The sequence below is a fragment of the Uranotaenia lowii genome, chromosome 1, assembly GCF_029784155.1.
Source record: "Uranotaenia lowii strain MFRU-FL chromosome 1, ASM2978415v1, whole genome shotgun sequence".
Classification (NCBI taxonomy): Eukaryota; Metazoa; Arthropoda; class Insecta; order Diptera; family Culicidae; genus Uranotaenia; species Uranotaenia lowii.
In genome coordinates, this window is record NC_073691.1 from 142,346,109 (window position 1) to 142,364,294 (window position 18,186).

Consider the following 18,186-nt stretch of genomic DNA (forward strand, 5'->3'; position numbering starts at 1 on the left):
TATTCTCAACCAGATGATATTATCGGATGAAATATTACAAGATATTTTTTAAATAGGGGTCTTTGTTGTTGTACGTTTATTTAAAGAGGGTTTTTAGCCCTAAACTTTTACCCTCAGTAGGGGTCTTCCGGGTTTTTAAAATGCCACCAACAACTGAAAAGACATCGGATGACTAGTCGCGTTTATCAACAAAAAGATTGCTTTCCTATGAAATCTGGAATAAAACATGTCGAAACAGGTGTCAAGCTATTTGAAATTGCTTCTCTGATATTGCGTTAGATGAAGGTCGAATTTCAGCAAGGTATCTTAAAGATAAATGATCTTTAACCTTAAGCATACCATACTTTCAACCATACGCATCCACACAATCAGGCATTCAGAACGATTTTTGAAAAAAAAAATTAAAAAGATCAAAATTTAAGAATAATTTTAATTTTTTGAAAAATTGTTACTGAACACAAAATCTAGGAATTATTAAGGAGGAATTTCAGTTTTTTATTTGATTTAGCAAATAATCTGAATAAACCCGAGCAAAACTCGGGAAGTTGATAACAATATCTGAACATTCCGGCCAGATTTGACTTATCTGGATTCTTTACTGGATTTATGGGCAAGACTGAATATATCCAGAAAATCTGGAATAAACCATAATCAAAGTACAGTCAGGCTTGCAATTTCTCTAACGAGAATCACCGACGTGCTCGGTTTTCGATTCTCGGTAGAGATTCACTGAAACGCACCGCAGAGATTTTTAGCCAAACCTCTGTAGAGAATCTGTTAATCAACACGACAGAGCGAACACACACTATGGTGAAAAAATGTTTTCACCACGGAGAGCGACAGCGACGGCAGCTAGCTTGGCTTGTTGCGTTTACCAATACATTCGAAGCTTAACCACTCGCCCGAAACATTCATCGTTTGTTGATGCTATTATTATGCACACCATCGTGTTTGTTTTTGTCTTTGATTTTTCGTGGCTTAAACCAGTCGGTCCTGTGTTGTCACCGGGGTGCTCTACAGTGACAAATTGTCGCACGCCGGAGCAATTGGAACTAGGTGTGTGTGGCTTTCGAAACCGGGTGCGAATAATCTGTGGAGAGGAACAAAAAATCTCACCCGGGTGAAATGCTGTTATCGCACGGGGGTGTTTTATTCTCCGTTCTCCGTTTTTCTCTATAGAGAATGGCATCCCTGAGTACAGTCCCCCCACAATCATTAGTCACTTAACGTATCATTTCACTACAAAATGTTCGTTCATTCGGGTGTTAGTGGACCAAACATCAAGCTTTGCATGAATTTCAGTCATTAAATATGCCCTCTTTGATTTCAAACATGATTTTGTTTCCAATTTTGTTGAAAAATAAAATAATTTACCGAAACAATCAACGTTTTTCAAAACCACAATTATGGGTCAACATTGAAGCTTGTAACAATTATTAGTCATATTGCCCACAATTATTAGTCACATAGAAGTCCATGGCAACACCCGAATATCAACATGAAAATCAACAAGTTTCTGGCAAACATTCAGGGGCATTCATCGCTAGTATACGTTCAAGGGGCAATTGGGTTGAGCTAGCAACCAAGAAATGTTTTGTTTTGCTTGCGAAAAAGTGACCCATGATTGTGTGGAACTTGGTGGATTCTGTAACAATTATGGGTCACTTTTATTTAGCTAAATATTATTGAATTTTCGCATTTCATTCGCTCAGTTTAACTTGGAAAATGTAAACTCGTCATTTGTGCTTATATGCGACCAATTCATTTGGTTGGAATCTTTGAAATACCCGCATAAGGGGCTTAACGGTTTAAGATGTCAACCTTATAACATTGGAATTTTATGCGATAGTTCCACAGCTTATAGTTCACCTTTGATAAAATGTATTTAAACAGCAATTTTACTGTTATCAAACCCACAAATAATATTTTTAATGAATTTTAATTATATTGTCGATAAACTAAAAATAATAAAATGATATAATTTCTTTTGGTTTAGTAGATATCAGCAGTTCTAATGATCGGTGACTAATAATTGTGTGTGACCCATGATTGTGGAGGGACTGTATACAGCGATACCGTTCGGCATTCTCCTTAAAGATTAACAGTGAAAGATACGAGAATACACCATAGATGTTTTGATGAAACCATAAGTTTTTAATGATTGTGTAGCTTCCACAACATTACTTTTGGATATTTGATAAATTATACAAAGTTATTTGAAAAATTTACAAGTCTGTATTCGGCCAACCGAATATTCGGTACATCTCTACTATAGGTAGTACAAAACTAATCCTCATGAAAATTTGTTTGAGAAAATACGTACTTTTGTAGAAAAGAGTAGTGCTTATTATGCCTCGGGTGCTCGTTATGCCCTTATCTCCCCTAAAGATGTTACAACGATTATAATCGAAACAAAAAAAGTGACGAAAATTTGCGTAACTGGTCTGCTCAGAACCTTAAGTAGCATTGATTGTTTCTTCGTATGACCGTAAGTAGCGGAAAACCGGAAGCAATCGATCACGGTAAAAAAAAGACAAGGTAGGCTACTCCCATGAGTAAAAAACTCGTCTGAATGTGAACAAGTGACGTCATTGTTATCTTCGAACAGCGTGCAAGGCAATAAGCTTTGCGCGCGTAAGATAATGCTGCATACACTAGATGACTGACGTCATTATCGGGAATATATCGCCTTGTGTTATTTTACACCGTGGCAATCGACCATGTGCGCACTCGGCTGAAATCCCGAGTCGATGAATTGAGGATAGAGAATCAGCAGAGAGATCAATAGTGGACAAAGAACACATGCGAGATACACATGAAGTGTATCGGTTAAAGATCCAGCAATTGATATCTCGATATGTACGCATGCTGGAGCCTATTTCGCCACGTTCACCGTGGTGCAATTGGCTAAGGCATCGTTGTACTGAACCGGAAATTGCGAGTTCAAGTCCCGTCGGTTAGCCATTGTATCTTTTTCGAAATATTCGTGATATTTCAAGTGTCGCACAGTAGTGACAATCCTCTCGAGTTAACGATCAAATTTTTTTATCGTCCGCATACATGAGTACTCCACATTAAACAAGCAGCATGTTATCATCATTACAGAACGGGGTGAACAATAAAGGGCCCAAATTACGCCCTTGTGGTCCCCATGAATTCGGAATTAAATCTGAAGATTCAGACGATCCGATTCGAACAACATGCCGACGATTAGTTAAGTAGCTTCTGATCCAGGCGCATAATCTATCAGATAATCCCAAGCATTTTAAACTTAAAAGTAAAATTAAGTGAGTCAAATGCCGCAGTGTTGTCCGTGTAATTGCATCGACTCGTTTGCCACAATCTATAAAAGATATGCAGAATGATTTGAACACTGCCAGGTTTGACGTTACCGAATGTTTTGTAGAAAAACTCGTGTTGATTGCCCGAAAACCAGTTTTTTGACAATTTTTTCTAAGACGTTCGAGCAGGCAGTTAGCGATGTGACATCTCGATAATTGTGCACCTCTTACTTTTCACCCGATTGTTATCAGTGTGGCATTGACCACACCTAGAACCACGATTTATCTACAGATAGACGAATCTTCTCTCAGCCCTTTTTGATTTACGATATCTCATCTCAAGGACCGAATTTCCTTTAGTTATTCTACCACAAACTCGACGTATCCACGACATTCACTACGCAGTAGACTATGCCTTAACTTTGTAGATTCATTTGAAGTTTCAGTGCGTTCGAACAAGAATGTCCTCCGACGGTGTTGTTATTCTAATTCGATCCACAATGACCAGGGTTAGGTACTGGAAGTACCTTTCAGCAGGATCAGCAGGATATTACGCTCGGATGGATGTTCTCTTCGAATGCAGCAGGTAAGTTTTCCCCTTGGTGATGTAGCAGGTAAGTTTTTCTTTTTCAGGTGATGAAAAGCCGCAGTTTGTTCCAGGTAAGTACACTTTTATTAAATGTTCAATTTTTCACTTTTCATAATTATTTAATTTCACTTTCTTCATTACAGGTACTAAACTTTACTTTTATTTAACTTAACTAACTAAATTATTACTTAAACTTCTTCAACAAATTTTCACAACCTTACATGCTAGACATCACTTGTAAATAAACTGGACAGAGTGCGTTCGCCGGCTCGATGATGACGTATTCTCGTGTCAACGCAAAAGAGAAACATATGACTTCTCGATCGGCCTTTTATAACTTAGGGATGCCGGAAACTCCTCTTTTTCTTCTAATGTTTCCTAGCTCCCGAACAACTGACAGCATTCCGAAGGCAACCCATCGCAAAAAACCCGGCGGCAAAATGTTTTCAGCAGCGGGCATTTTCGTTTCTACCCATTTTCGTGTGTGCGCGAACATCCTGGCCCCTTCAGAAACAGCGTTTCTGACGATGATGATGGATAAATTCTTCCGTGAAATGAGTAGATTCCGTTCAGCGTGAAGATGGCGATGGTGATGTTTGTTTACATCTGTCTCGTGTTGTTTTGGTCGGTTCTGTCGGTTCGTCTCGTCCGTGGAGTGATTTTTGGTGGTTTTTGTCTGAAAATATTGACCCGGTAGATTTTCCTAAGACAAGTGATTTGATTGGACAGGGGCTCACCTGATCCAACATTGGATAATGCCTTGAAAGGTATAAATCTGGAACGGGATCGGAATCGCAACTGCACCGAAGGCTGCTGCATGGTGTTGTGTTTTTTTTCTTTCGTGATGTGTTTTCGTGTTGTGCTCCATTCGGAAGGTGATAAGTGCGAAAGTGCTGAAAAAATTTAGACCCAGTAGCGAAGTTGGAGGAGAATAAAAATCTTGGACAGGAACTCACCTGATCCAAGTCAATAAGTGCCTTGGATATTTTTCTTAACTGGATCCGAAATGTTAAGCTCCTTCAAACACGAATCTCGTCTGGTGTTGATTGCTCAGCGCTGGATGGTGCAATTGATTCCTCCAACGATGGTGCAATCGGCAGCAGGCAGATTTTAGACACCGGTCGCGTACAGGATCCTTTCGTTGTCCTCAGAGTGACCACTCTGACTACTCCGTCGCTGCCAGGATGGGTCTGGATTATTCTTGCCGTCGGCCAACGCATCGGTGGAGTGTTATCTTCCTTCAACAGGACGAGCTGGTTTTCCTTGATGGAAACAGGTGAGTGCACCCATTTGCTTCTTGGTTGTAACGTATTTATGTATTCTAGATGCCACCTCCGCCAGAGATCCTGAAGCAGTTTTTGGATTTGTTGCCAATTTTTTAAGCAGTTGAACGGAATCTCACTGAGCTCGTCATCCGGAACAGCTTTTAATGCAGAGCCGACAAGAAAATGCTCGGGTGTTAATGGCTCATAATCCGTTGGATCGTCGCGGATGAAATGCGGATGAAATGTTTCTGAGCAGAATGAATGGCAGATTCCCATAGTCCACCAAAATGGGATGCTCTAGGCGGATTAAAGTGCCATCTGATATTGCAGACTGAGCATTCCTGGTCAACATTGCGCGAATAATCTGGCTGGCGAATAAGTCGCTTTAGTTCATTCTTGGCTCCGAGAAAGTTTCGGCCATTATCAGAGAAGATGTCGGAAGGTGGGCCTCGGCGAGATACGAATCGTCGCAAGGCCTGAATGAACTTTGCTGTTGTCAAGTCGAACACCAGTTCGATATGTACAGCTTTAGTGCAAAAGCAGACAAAGACTGCAACAAATGCCTTTGTTGGGGATGCTCGCCGATGTGGATGCTTCAGCAGGATTGGGCCCCAATAATCAACCCCCGTTACCGTGAATGGACGAGTGGCTGTGATCCGTTCCTTGGGCAGCTCAGCCATAAATTGTTCAACCAATTTAGGGCGAGCTCGGAAGCAAATGGTGCAGCGATGTACGATGTTTTTGGCCAGATTCCTGGCCCCTATGATCCAGTATCGTAGGCGAAGAAGTCCGACCAGTAGTTGCGGTGAAGCATGTAGATTTCGTTCGTGATAGCATTGGACGAGTAACGCCGAAAAACGATGATGATATGGGAGCAGAATCTGGTGCTTGCTGTCGTAGGTTAGTGGTGCTTTGTCAAGCCTGCCTCCCATACGCATTACCCCGTGAGGATCGAGGAATGGAGAGAACCATCGGAGCCGTGATTTGGTGTGGATGGGTTTCGAGTCTCGAAGCGCGCTGATTTCACTGACGAATTCTTGGAGTTGGACTAATCGTATTAGGGAAAATTCAGCATTTTGGATTTCGGTTGGTGCAAGAATGGTGGTGAGCTTCGGTTGTTTGCGGTTCACGGAGATCCGTAAACAGAATGCCGCTACACGGAGCATGTGTTGGAAGGAGGAAAAACGTTCGACAAAAAGATCAACGAAGGAAGGGTCTGCTGTTGTTGCCAGAAGTTTAATCGGGGGAGATCGAGATTCAAGCTGCGTCTCAAACGATTGGTCATGCTGATTAACAGGCCAAAGCGATGGTTCAGATTGAAGCCATTGAGGACCTTTCCACCAAAGGTCGCAAGAAAGAATTGTTCCTGCCTCGATGCCTCTAGAGATGTGGTCTGCGGGGTTCTGTTGCCCAGCAACATGGTTCCAGGAAGTGTCTACTGTAGCAAGCTGGATTTTGGACACTCTGTTAGCCACAAATGTAGTCCAAACAGATGGGCTAGACTTAAGCCAGGCAAGAACGGTAGTAGAGTCGACCCAGAAGAATGTCGTGAACCTTGATCCGAAGGCGGAGCAGACCTTTTGGTACAATTGAGCCGCTTCTAGTGCTTCGCAGAGCTCGAGTCGAGGAATGCTGCGCCTTTTTAACGGTGAAACTTTAGATTTGGCTGTCAACAAAGTTACCAGAACATTCCCGGAAGCGTCGGTCGATCGAAGATATGCACAGGCGCCATATGCTTGTTCCGATGCGTCCGAAAAGAGGTGAAGCTGAATGTTACATGGATCGGGCAAAACAACACATCGAGGAATTCTGAGTTGCTCAAGCAGAGGCAACTGCGAGTAGTATTTGATCCAGTAAGTGGCGAGAGAATCTGGTAGCGGTTGATCCCAGCCCCAAGGTGTGTCGTCTTCGGATGTAAGGCTCCACAGCGTCTGCATAAATATCTTAGCGGTTACGATGACTGGTCCAACCAGGCCTAACGGATCGAAAAGTTGTGCGATTTGTGACAGAGCGATTCGTTTCGTCATAAGGGTGTCTGGTGGTTGCTTGGGGAGTTGGATGTGGAACCGTAAGTTGTCGGCTGTTGGTTCCCAGTGTAGGCCCAGGGTTTTGATGCACTGGTCTGCTGCTAGCTCGACCGAAGATTGAATGGCACGCCTTTCGGGAGAAACGCCGTCGAGAACCGATTCTACGTTTGAAGCGAATTTGCGGAACTCAAGTCCGCCCCTTTTGCAAAGATGATCAAGCTGTGTTCGTAGTTCTGATACTTCCTCTGGTGAGCTGCCTCCGGTGAACAGATCGTCGACGTAAACATCGCGCTTCAGAATCTTGGCTGCTTCGGGAAAGTTCTGGTTTTCGTCATCGGCTAACTGCTGAAGTACCCTGGTAGCGAGAAACGGTGCGCTGGCCGTGCCGTAGGTGACCGTTTTTAGCTCGAAGGTCTGTAGAGGTTCCTCGGGGGAATACCGCCAAACAATCCGCTGCAGTGGAGTGTCTCTATCGTCGACCAGCACTTGACGATACATCTGCTTAATGTCAGCGATGAGCATGACCTGGTGGAGCCTGGACCTCAATATGATGGCTCTCAGATCGTCTTGAATTACTGCGCCTACCATAAGCACATCGTTCAGAGATTTTCCGGTTGCAGATTTACACGATGCGTCGAAAACAACTCGGACTTTGGTTGTGGAGCTCGTTTCTCGAATCACAGGATGACGGAGTAAGTAGTACCGGGAAGAATCGGATCCAGCTGTGTCCGCCACTCGATGCATGTGGCCAAGGGTTTCGTATTCTGCCATGAAGTCCCGATACTGAATCTGCAGCTCCTTGTTGCGTTGAAGGCGAGATTCGATCATGTGAAATCGACGTCGCGCAGTGTTGCAGTTGTCGCCTATGTTGTCTGCCGCTTCCTTCAACGGCAATCGGACAATATACCGGCCATCTGGCGCACGTTGAACTGTACGACGAAAATGCTCCTCGCACGCCGCTTCTTCTACCGAGAGACTAGGAACGGCGCTTTCCTCCTCAATCGCCCAAAACCGTTGCATGAATCGTTGGATGTCCGCCACTGTAGCGACGTTGCAGGAAATAGTCTTGAGGTGATTGGACTGCATTACCTTCCCAGAGACCACCCAGCCAAAGACCGAATTCACCAGCATCGGAAGCCCATCTCCAAGTGATATTCTGCCTGATGGTTTGAAGATGTCGAAGAATATTTCAGCGCCCAGAACCACGTCGATGGGATTTGACTGGTAGAAAGCTGGATCTGCTAGCTGAATTTCCTCCGGAAAACTCCAGCTCGAAACGTCCATGGTTGTCGACGGTAGATTTAGGGTGAGTTTCGGAAGCACAAGCAATTCGACGATGGTGGAAAACCGGGAGGTGCGTGAGCGTACTGTGGTGCGGAGCTTCAGACGGGCATGTGTAGAAGAGTGACCAATTCCGGAGATCGAGAGATGAACCTTTTGCGGATGAATCCGAAGCCGTTGAGAAAATGACTCAGTAATGAAGCTGCACTCGCTTCCTGAGTCCAGCAGTGCCCTTGCTACGTGTGAGTTGCCGTGATCGTCGACCAAAGTGACCACTGCTGTTGCGAGAATCACCCTGTTAGAAAGACGACCAGTCCCTGGGTTGTGAATCGCGGCTGACAGTGATGGTGAAGCTGCTTCGCAAGCCGCATTGGTCTCCGTCGTTGCGCTTGCTTCGACTCGCTGGTTGAGGCGCTCCTGATGAGTGCGATCGTCGCTGCACAGCTGGCTGTGGTGTCGTCCTCGGCATTTCCGGCAGGTGTTCTTCGACGAACAGTTTCGAACCACATGACCCTTCCGTAGACAATTTCGGCAAAGCTGTTGGCGGCGCACAAGTTTTTCTTTGTCTTCGGAGGTCATTTTTGAGAAAACTGGACACTGATACAAAGGGTGATGGTCGGAGCAAGCGAAACACTGCCGATAGTTGAACTGAGTTGCTCCGTGGCTAACGAGTGGAGGACGAGAAGTCGATTTTTTCGCTGAAGTCGTTGCTGAATGCTCTTGCTGGCCATTGCTCATGCACTGTAGAACCGTAACTCGTCGTTGAAGAAAGCCTACCAGATCTTGGAATGTAGTTGACTCTTTCGCCGACGCGAACTCTTCCCAATCTCGACGAGTTGTTGAATCAAGGCGGATACTCAGCATTCGTATGAGCAAAATGTCCCAATATTCAGTTCTTTCTCCAAGCTGCTTTAGGATTCGAACGTTAGCTTCAAACCTTTCGACCAACGAATGAAGATCTGAAGCTGATTCTTTCTTAAGTTGCGAAAATTCGAACAACGAGTCAACATAAGTTTGTTTTAAGCGTAATGGATTTTGAAAATGCTCAATGAGAAGATTCCAGGCGACGGGATAGTTATTGGCACTGATTGCAATAGTTTGGATTAACTTAAGGGCATCTCCACTCAACGACGATCTCAAATAATAAAATTTTTGGATGTTAGATAAATCACTTGATGAGTGCACCAAAGAAACGAAAAGATCGTGGAAGTTTAACCATTGCTCTAACGACCCGTTGAACACGGGGAGCTTTACGTCGGGTAGCCGTATCTGGGAGGAAGCAGGGAAGTGCGCATGGGACTGAACAGGATGAGAATACGGAGTCGAAGCATGTTTATTTACGGCCAGTAAGAATCCCTTCACTCTGTAGTATTCTGTCTCGAAATGCGATCGCTGCTTGAATTGCTGCTCGACGATTGCCATGTCGTCGACATCGGAAGCTTCCAGCTCAGCTTCGGTCTTGGAGTAGTCTGCCCAGAGAACACCGAGATTCTCTAGCCTCACGGGGACTTCAACTGATTGAGTGTCTTCGTCGTAGTTGTCGACGAAAACCTTGATGAGGTTGAAAGAAGTCTCCAGGCTGCGAATCCTCAATTTCAGAGACTTAATACGTCGCTCTGAAGCCATTTCCAACGCCGGAAGGTCTGGAAATCGAAAACCAGCGAAGCACAAACGACACTCTTATAGGTTTAATGGAATTATAATTACCTTTTAGAGGCAATTAGATTGCCTTGTATTTTTATTACAGCAGGAACGAATCCAAATCCGGCAACGTGGAGGTGTTGTTGATGACTTCCGTAAATCGTGTATAGGTTCCGGATGCTCGGAGTTCGACGGGCATCCGGTTCGAAGGACCAAATGGAAGTACCTTTCAGCAGGATCAGCAGGATATTACGCTCGGATGGATGTTCTCTTCGAATGCAGCAGGTAAGTTTTCCCCTTGGTGATGTAGCAGGTAAGTTTTTCTTTTTCAGGTGATGAAAAGCCGCAGTTTGTTCCAGGTAAGTACACTTTTATTAAATGTTCAATTTTTCACTTTTCATAATTATTTAATTTCACTTTCTTCATTACAGGTACTAAACTTTACTTTTATTTAACTTAACTAACTAAATTATTACTTAAACTTCTTCAACAAATTTTCACAACCTTACATGCTAGACATCACTTGTAAATAAACTGGACAGAGTGCGTTCGCCGGCTCGATGATGACGTATTCTCGTGTCAACGCAAAAGAGAAACATATGACTTCTCGATCGGCCTTTTATAACTTAGGGATGCCGGAAACTCCTCTTTTTCTTCTGATGTTTCCTAGCTCCCGAACAACTGACAGCATTCCGAAGGCAACCCATCGCAAAAAACCCGGCGGCAAAATGTTTTCAGCAGCGGGCATTTTCGTTTCTACCCATTTTCGTGTGTGCGCGAACAGGTACCATCTGTCTATCTTTTAGTATCTCGCTCATTCTTTGTATCCTTTGTACTTACAATCGCGAGCGGTTGTAACTTAACTGACCTTAGGAGTTACCATCGACCACCCTCACAAGTGTCACGAAACATCCGCATTCAGGCTTACGCTTGTCGAGGTTAATTTTGGTATGAAGGACTACGACTTCCTTCTATGTCAGGTATTGAACCCTCTCCTTAAACATTGCCCTCTCTCCAAGGCCGTGCGAACGGGGGGGGGTTTTAGGGGTTTAACCCCCCCCCATGGAGATTTTTTCCAAGTAAAATTTTCAGTACAAGAAATGAATTTACCGGAAACTACTTGATCCCAAAAGGTGTTTAAAAATTAGTGTTGACAAACATGTTAGAAATTCGACTCGCCTCCGGCGGAATTTCGTCTTAAATCATTCTCAAGGCCTAAGACTTTTCGTTTTACGTCTCTATATGACGTTCACAAATTTAAACTAATCAATTGTAGATTTCGATTTGCAATTCAGTTAATAACTTTTGTATTGAAACTCAAATCTTTACTCACAAAAATCCTAACTCGTGTTTAAAATGGGTTTTTACTAAGAAGTATAACTTTTGAAACCAACAAGTTGAACTTCAAAATTCATTCATAGAATACTAATTTTGTACGATAGTCAAAATCCTAGTTTCGATGACTTTATAACTAACCACTTTGATTGTAAAAAAGGAAAATCTCATTCTTAATTTTATGTTGATATGAAATATTCCTCAAGAAACCAATTTCAGCCTCAATTGTTTTTTTGTTTCTCTCTTGCTCAAGGCCTCAAATTTAAAATTTTTCCTTGGCGCAAATAATTTAAGAAATAATTTTATATAATTTGGGTGCCTAAAATCCAAACATGCAGTTATGTTTTTGTCTAACAACTCTGTTTTTTAAATCACTTTTATCACAATAAGTGAAAATCATTTAAACATTTCTTTTTTTACTTTTTTGACAAATCCGTGGAACATAAAAAAATAAAAGGCTTCAAAAAAATTATCCAATTTCCCCTAGATCGCAACTTATTTTGGTTCGTGCGAAAAAAAGCTATAGCAGTCTTCTACTTGTTCACGTTACTCCATTTAAATCAAATTTAATTTAAGATATTTGTGGGTGAAAAACAAATGAAGATTTCAACAAATTTGTTAAATTTAATATTATCTTTTTTATTTTAAATTTCTTTACTACAGTCGGACATGCTTGTAATGATATATTCCAAGTTTATAAAAACTGTAGAATTAACTTTTTTAGATCATGCATTATCATCATCATCAACTTTATTATTCCTGAATAAATTAAATGTAATAATTAAATAAGGAATCATATTTTTTTTAATTTCATGAAGATTTGTTAGAACATCAGTTATTAATGATTGATTTCACTTAAAACTGATTCATGTTTAAATTTATAAACTCTATATCATCGATACTAGAAACGTATTTTTTTAACGTCTTATTATGTTTTTATATGTTTTTATAAATTATCAAATTTTATAGGTTTTTTTATTTTAAATTTTTACATGAGTTTTCCAATTTTTATAGTCAATTATTTTTAATTTTTTTTCAATATAATTTAAATAATTTTCTCAACGTTTTTTCAAGTCTGAATTTTTGTTTTCTGAGAACATAATAAGCCTAATAATCTTATTTTTTTAAAAGAAAAACTTAGTTTTCTCAAAATATATGAAGTGATGTTGTAAACTTCAGAAATGCACAAAACTATTTCAGTCTTTAAGGTTGATAACAGGACGAAATAAAAAATGATGTTATCTCTGATTTTGATCACTGGTATTCTTGAAATAAAATTGATATTCTTCTTTGTATCAAATTAAATTTAATCATCAAGTAGGTATGTGTTTCTGATAAATTCTCTCAAGTTCAAAATGGATTTGTTTCCTTATCAAGATTTCACAATTCAAATGGCGATTAAATATTTCTTCGAGTTTAAAATATTACAGCGAAAATTTTCAATCAAACCATCAATTGAAAATGAAGGAAAGGAATGTTAACTAAGAGGATTAATAAATAAAAGTTATTATAGTTTTGCTGAACAATTTAAAATCATGATTAAATTCTTATCTTTTCTGAAATTTATTTTAGAATTCAGATTTAGTTTCTTTTTAAATCTGGTTTAAACTGATGAATTTTATTTTTATTATTCTTATGTCCGAAGCTTTAAACTCTGTTTTAATTCAAAATTTTAAATCGCATTCGTTTTCTGTTTTTTTGAAATATTGATGTTAGATTTGTCAACTTGATTGCTTCGTATATATTTTCAAGCAAATGTCTAGTTCAGAATAAGGAACATCATTTTCAATAATTTATTGATGATTTGCCGGACACAGCTCTGATCCAAAACTTTGAAAATCTGGATTTTGAATTTTGAATTTTGAAAACCCCCCCCATGAGCGGGTCCTTCGCACGGGCCTGCCTCTCTCTCTATTTTTTTTTCTTTCTCTCTTTCTCTTTCCGTGACAAGCTGAAAATGAGAACGAATAATAATTTCTATCATTGAGAAATACTCCATACCACTAAACATAATTCTAGGCTCGTTTCTATTTGCATATTTTGATTATACATGTAGTCATCGACATAAGTTAAAGTTGAAGACCAAAACAAATATTTAACTTTACTCTAGAGACTCAGACATGTGCTTATTTTTTCGGAAACACTTCACGCCAAAACAGGTGCACCATACGAAACTAAAATAAAAGTTTGATTTTATTAAGATCGCAATGAAATCAGAATCGAAAAGTTATTATTCTCAAGCTGTGCCATGCCTACCTGTAATTCGAAAAGAATCTTTATATCAAACTAATTCCTCCGGAGATCGCCATCGCCATTCATGGTCAAGTACGTCAACGTGTGCGGCTTTTCCAATGGACGTTCTGCGCTCGGCGATAAGATAAGAAAATATGGTTGTTTATTGCAATTTCAGCTCATATCTAGAAATGACCGAACGGTAACATTTACGTGGGACGAACCAAAAAACCGAAACGATAAAGGGACGTGAATCTGCGCAATTACATCTACACCCGAACGAGTGTGACTGTGAAATACTTAGAAGAAAAAAAAAGCTTAACCAAATGAAGAAGAAAATCGCACCGCAAAGTCATGATAAATTAAACGAGGAATATTGTAGAAATAAAAAAAAATCATCTGCGGAGGTGACATAGCACGTTGCTCGGAAAATCTAGACCGGAACGGCGCTAAGTAGTCGAGGAACGATAAAGATATTGAACAGAAGATACCTACAAGTAAAAAAAAATCATAGACATAAGTGCTCTCGTAAGAGCACATGCCCGACTTCAACTGATTCTAGAATTTGTCACGTTCGGTTGTACCGATAAATTGTATCATCTATCTGCTGAGACAACAACTGTTTGAAACTTCCGAGTGCTTTTCGATTCGTTTGCTCCAGAATTTACGGAAGCTCTGGTGATCGATGATTGAGGGTAAAAATAAATTGAAGTTTTAAAACACTAAACGGATGAAAAGGCAAGTTTGTTATTACAAAAGATTTATTTTAATACTCTTCTCTTTTTTTTAATTTAGGGAGAGAGGCTTAGAAGGTCCCGTACTAAATAAATGTAAATAACGGCAAAACTTAAGCAATTTTGATTCAATTATTGTGGAATTTGGTGAACAAGAAGAAAAGAATATTAAAAGTCCTCTTCCATTTTGACAATAAGTAATGAGTGTTTTAAAAGAGCTAAAATGATGCTCAAATACCTGAAAAACCAACGATCTTTCAATTTTTGTCCGAGTACTATTCTATAGATACTAGAATTCCAGGCAAGGCCAGGTAAGAGAGATGGATGGCAATCGCTTCTATCTGTTATTGTACCATGAAAATATTAGAACTTGAATGAATTAAATGATTAAAATACGTTTAAATAAAACATAAACATGAAAACATTTACTCACAAAACAGTCAGGTCGTTTTTTAAACGAAGCAAGTTGAAACTAATCAAAACCGATCCAGCTCGGCAGGAGGACTCATTTCGACCTGGTAGAAATCGGTCGAAGTCAATTGGAAAGAGACAGGTGATCAACTGTCAATCCATTTCTACTTGTGTGTGTCCACTTATTTCGACCAAACTTTAATGATCAGACTAGAAATCAGGACAATTCGAAAGTTTTTCAAATCGGTCCTCGAAATTCAGGACTAATTCTAAAAAATCAGAACACCTGACATCATTGGTCAAAGCTCCGAAAAAATGGGGATTTGAGGGTAAAATAGCCATAATTCCTGTTCCCAACGCGTGCGGTGACTCAAATAGGCTTCGTTGGATTCCTCGAAAAAGTCACACAAGATACGTCCCATTTTGTTAAAAATTTTCAAGTCCGAACATGCTTTTTTGAAATAATTAAAAAATGTAGGGGAATTGAGGGTAAAAACAACCATAAGACCATTTTCCGAAGCGTGCGGTGGCTCAAACAGCTTACATTTGATTCTTCAGAAAATATCACACAAGGTAGGTCTATTGTTGTTCAAAGTATATAAGTCTAAAGTAGTTTTTTTTTATAGATTGTTTACAAAATATAGGGGAATTACGTCTCCGTTCGTAAGATCGTGCGGCGTCTGAAACTATGTTCAATCGATTTTCCGGACATTTTCACAAGAGGAAAGTATTTTTTCGAAGATTTGTTTTGTGTAGGAGGGAAGATATTGAATTAATTCGCGATTTATACACTTTTTGCCCAATGATGCATTGGCTTAATCCAGCCCTGATTCCAGGATATAATGCATGGAATTTAAATGCTTTTAGTTCAAATTGTAACGACAGCTGATCTAGAGCTGATAATTAATAACTTTTCATCAAATTTACAGTAGAACGAAGTTTACCGGTTCAGCGAGTTTAATGATGAAACGTTTGATTAAGTTAAGAGTAAATCCGACCTCGTTGACCCAACGGTCGAAAAAGGTAAATAAATGTGATACAACGTTCGAGCTCTGATTCCGTTTATTTGACTTCTGGCCCGGCCTTTCCCCCGAAGTCAATCGATGAACTGAATATCGATCGATTGTATCCAAAGATGGGTTTTTCTCCTCCATTCACTAACTCATTGTATAACAGCAAACCTTGACGTGAGCATCAACAAAAACTAATTACAAACCGTGGATAAAAAGCAACCGATAACCGATCGATTGATTTTAAACCGAAAAATTGAGCCCAAAGTTCAACCCAAGCTGGGTCGAGAAAACCTGGACTAACATTTGAAAAGGGGGTGTATGTCATATCGTTCGCTTATTTTGAAAACCAGAAAATTAATATCATTTTTTTATATTTGATTTTTCAATTCTTGGGCCACGTTCACAATGAAAATGGAAATTTGCTAACGTTTTTTTCGGGAAAATGACGCCGCAGAAAACAACCGCTCATCACTATCGGCCTTTTCCGTTATCCTCTTACCGCGACAGCCGATATTAGTTTCGGACGATCAATCAGTCAGTCGGTCAGTTTGTTCCACCAAGGCAACTTTCTTTCGTCGCCGTCGTCTTCGTTTTCATCATCATCATCATCGTTATTATTGCCATTATGACTCGAATGCGAAAATCATCCCGGAAGCGCGCCCGTCAATGTTTGAGCTTTTCCGAGCAGCTTTGGACGATAATGTACAAAATTCAGGCTGGTTTACCCACTGCACAGTAGGTAAGTCCATGGAACATGTGATTGTTTTTGTAGGGAACTATTTTTAATGTTCCAATGAATACTTATAATTCTATCAATCGTTGATTGCTTCAACTACCGGTTATCAAGGGTATACGTCGAGATTCTTAGTTGCCTCAACCTTGTTCAAGAATAGCGTAACCTTATAAGTAGTTATACTGATGCAAGTTCCGAGATCTTGAGAAGCTCTTGGCTTCGCACTTATTAACTTTCACCAGCTTAGGCCCGTTAACAACGTTGAGATCATTCTGCAACATGATGAAGTACCCACCTTCGTTCTCAACTACTCCCTCAAGGCGAGATCTGAATCGGAAGCATACCTTCGCAACATAACCCTCTGACGTTGAAGCTCACGCCTTAGAGATGGACGCCTTCAGAGAATCGACAGTTGGGTGAGAGGATCCACAAGCCTTCGTTGAACATATGCCCGTATTGAATAGTCGAGGGGGTTCATATCCAGAGTACCCGAAGGCTAAATATCTCTTGGTCAAAACGTCATATTTTCCTCCAGCCGATGGAAATTTCTGCTGCCTGGTCGGAAAAAATCATTTCAACTGGGAGTCTGCTAGAGTTTTGCGGATAGGTATGTATGTATATATGTATGTTTTTTTTAAAGATGGAAATTTGATTTTAAACCATAACAGCCGGGTGTTTGCTGCCGTGAGTTCGTCCCACTAAACCACCTTGGGCTTTGTGTGCCAGATGTTCCCCTTGGTTTCACCACATCAAGGGGTAGGCTGTGCTCATGCTCTTATACATCTTACCATTTTCCTTTTTCTCTATCTCATTTTTTGTCGATCCCATTTATCTTCTTTCTTCTTTCTCCTTTATCCCCTTTCTCCTTTTTATTCCTTCTCTTTTTCCTCTTTCGCCAACTTCAAACTGGTACGGAAGACCTCGAGACGTGTTCCGGTTAGGTAAAGCTTTCAAAGTAACTCGCACTTGTCACAGCATCCTCTCCCGTAGGATTTATTACCACCAAGGCATGACCGATTGAGAAACTAACAAGCTAGAATCCTGACATTACCACCCCGAATGGTATTTCCGCTTCCTTAGGGTTATACCGCACCTTAAGATCGCGTTGCTTTTGAATTGTGGTTTCATACGAGGTCAAAGACCTTCCATTAGTTTGTCAAGTTTGGTGGACTATCTCTCTCTCGATGTTCATCATCTTTCCTGATTCTTATTAGATCGCGAATGATTTGCGAAATTTCGTCGACTATAGTGCGCCACGACTGTTCGACAGACACATTTCATTAGTCTATGCGACCATCTTGCGTTGTTAGATGCATCCTATTGCTCCTGCTACTTGAGCATTGACGCTGCTCGTTGAACTCTCTTGCTACTCTTTGGACCATGGCAGTTCGGCATAATCTAGGCCAATGAATCGATGACTTTTGATGCACTTTCACAACAGTATTTGACATGCGCACCAAAGCTTAAACGATTGTCGACCATTACTCCAAGGTTTTTCAGCTGCTGTTTCGAAGATGTCTTGTGCCCTCCAACAGTAATCTCCATGTGCGGCACAACTCTTTTATTGGTCATGAGCAGAGCTTCGGTTTTCTGGTGTGCGATCTGAAGCTTAACTCCCTCCATCCAGATGCCAACCCTTTCTAC

The 18,186-nt window shown here is 40.6% G+C and overlaps 2 protein-coding genes across 2 annotated transcripts in view; both read right to left on the reverse strand.

Moving 5' to 3' along the window:
* LOC129740352 (probable serine/threonine-protein kinase roco5) overlaps positions 1 to 18,186 on the reverse strand; it is a 297,031-nt gene that overhangs the window by 250,204 nt on the left and 28,641 nt on the right. The gene's annotated exons all lie outside the window — the stretch shown is intronic.
* Positions 5,330 to 10,069, reverse strand: LOC129737992 (uncharacterized). The gene has a single exon (XM_055729167.1). It carries the CDS (start codon positions 10,067 to 10,069, stop codon positions 5,330 to 5,332), a length of 4,740 nt encoding a protein of 1,579 aa, XP_055585142.1.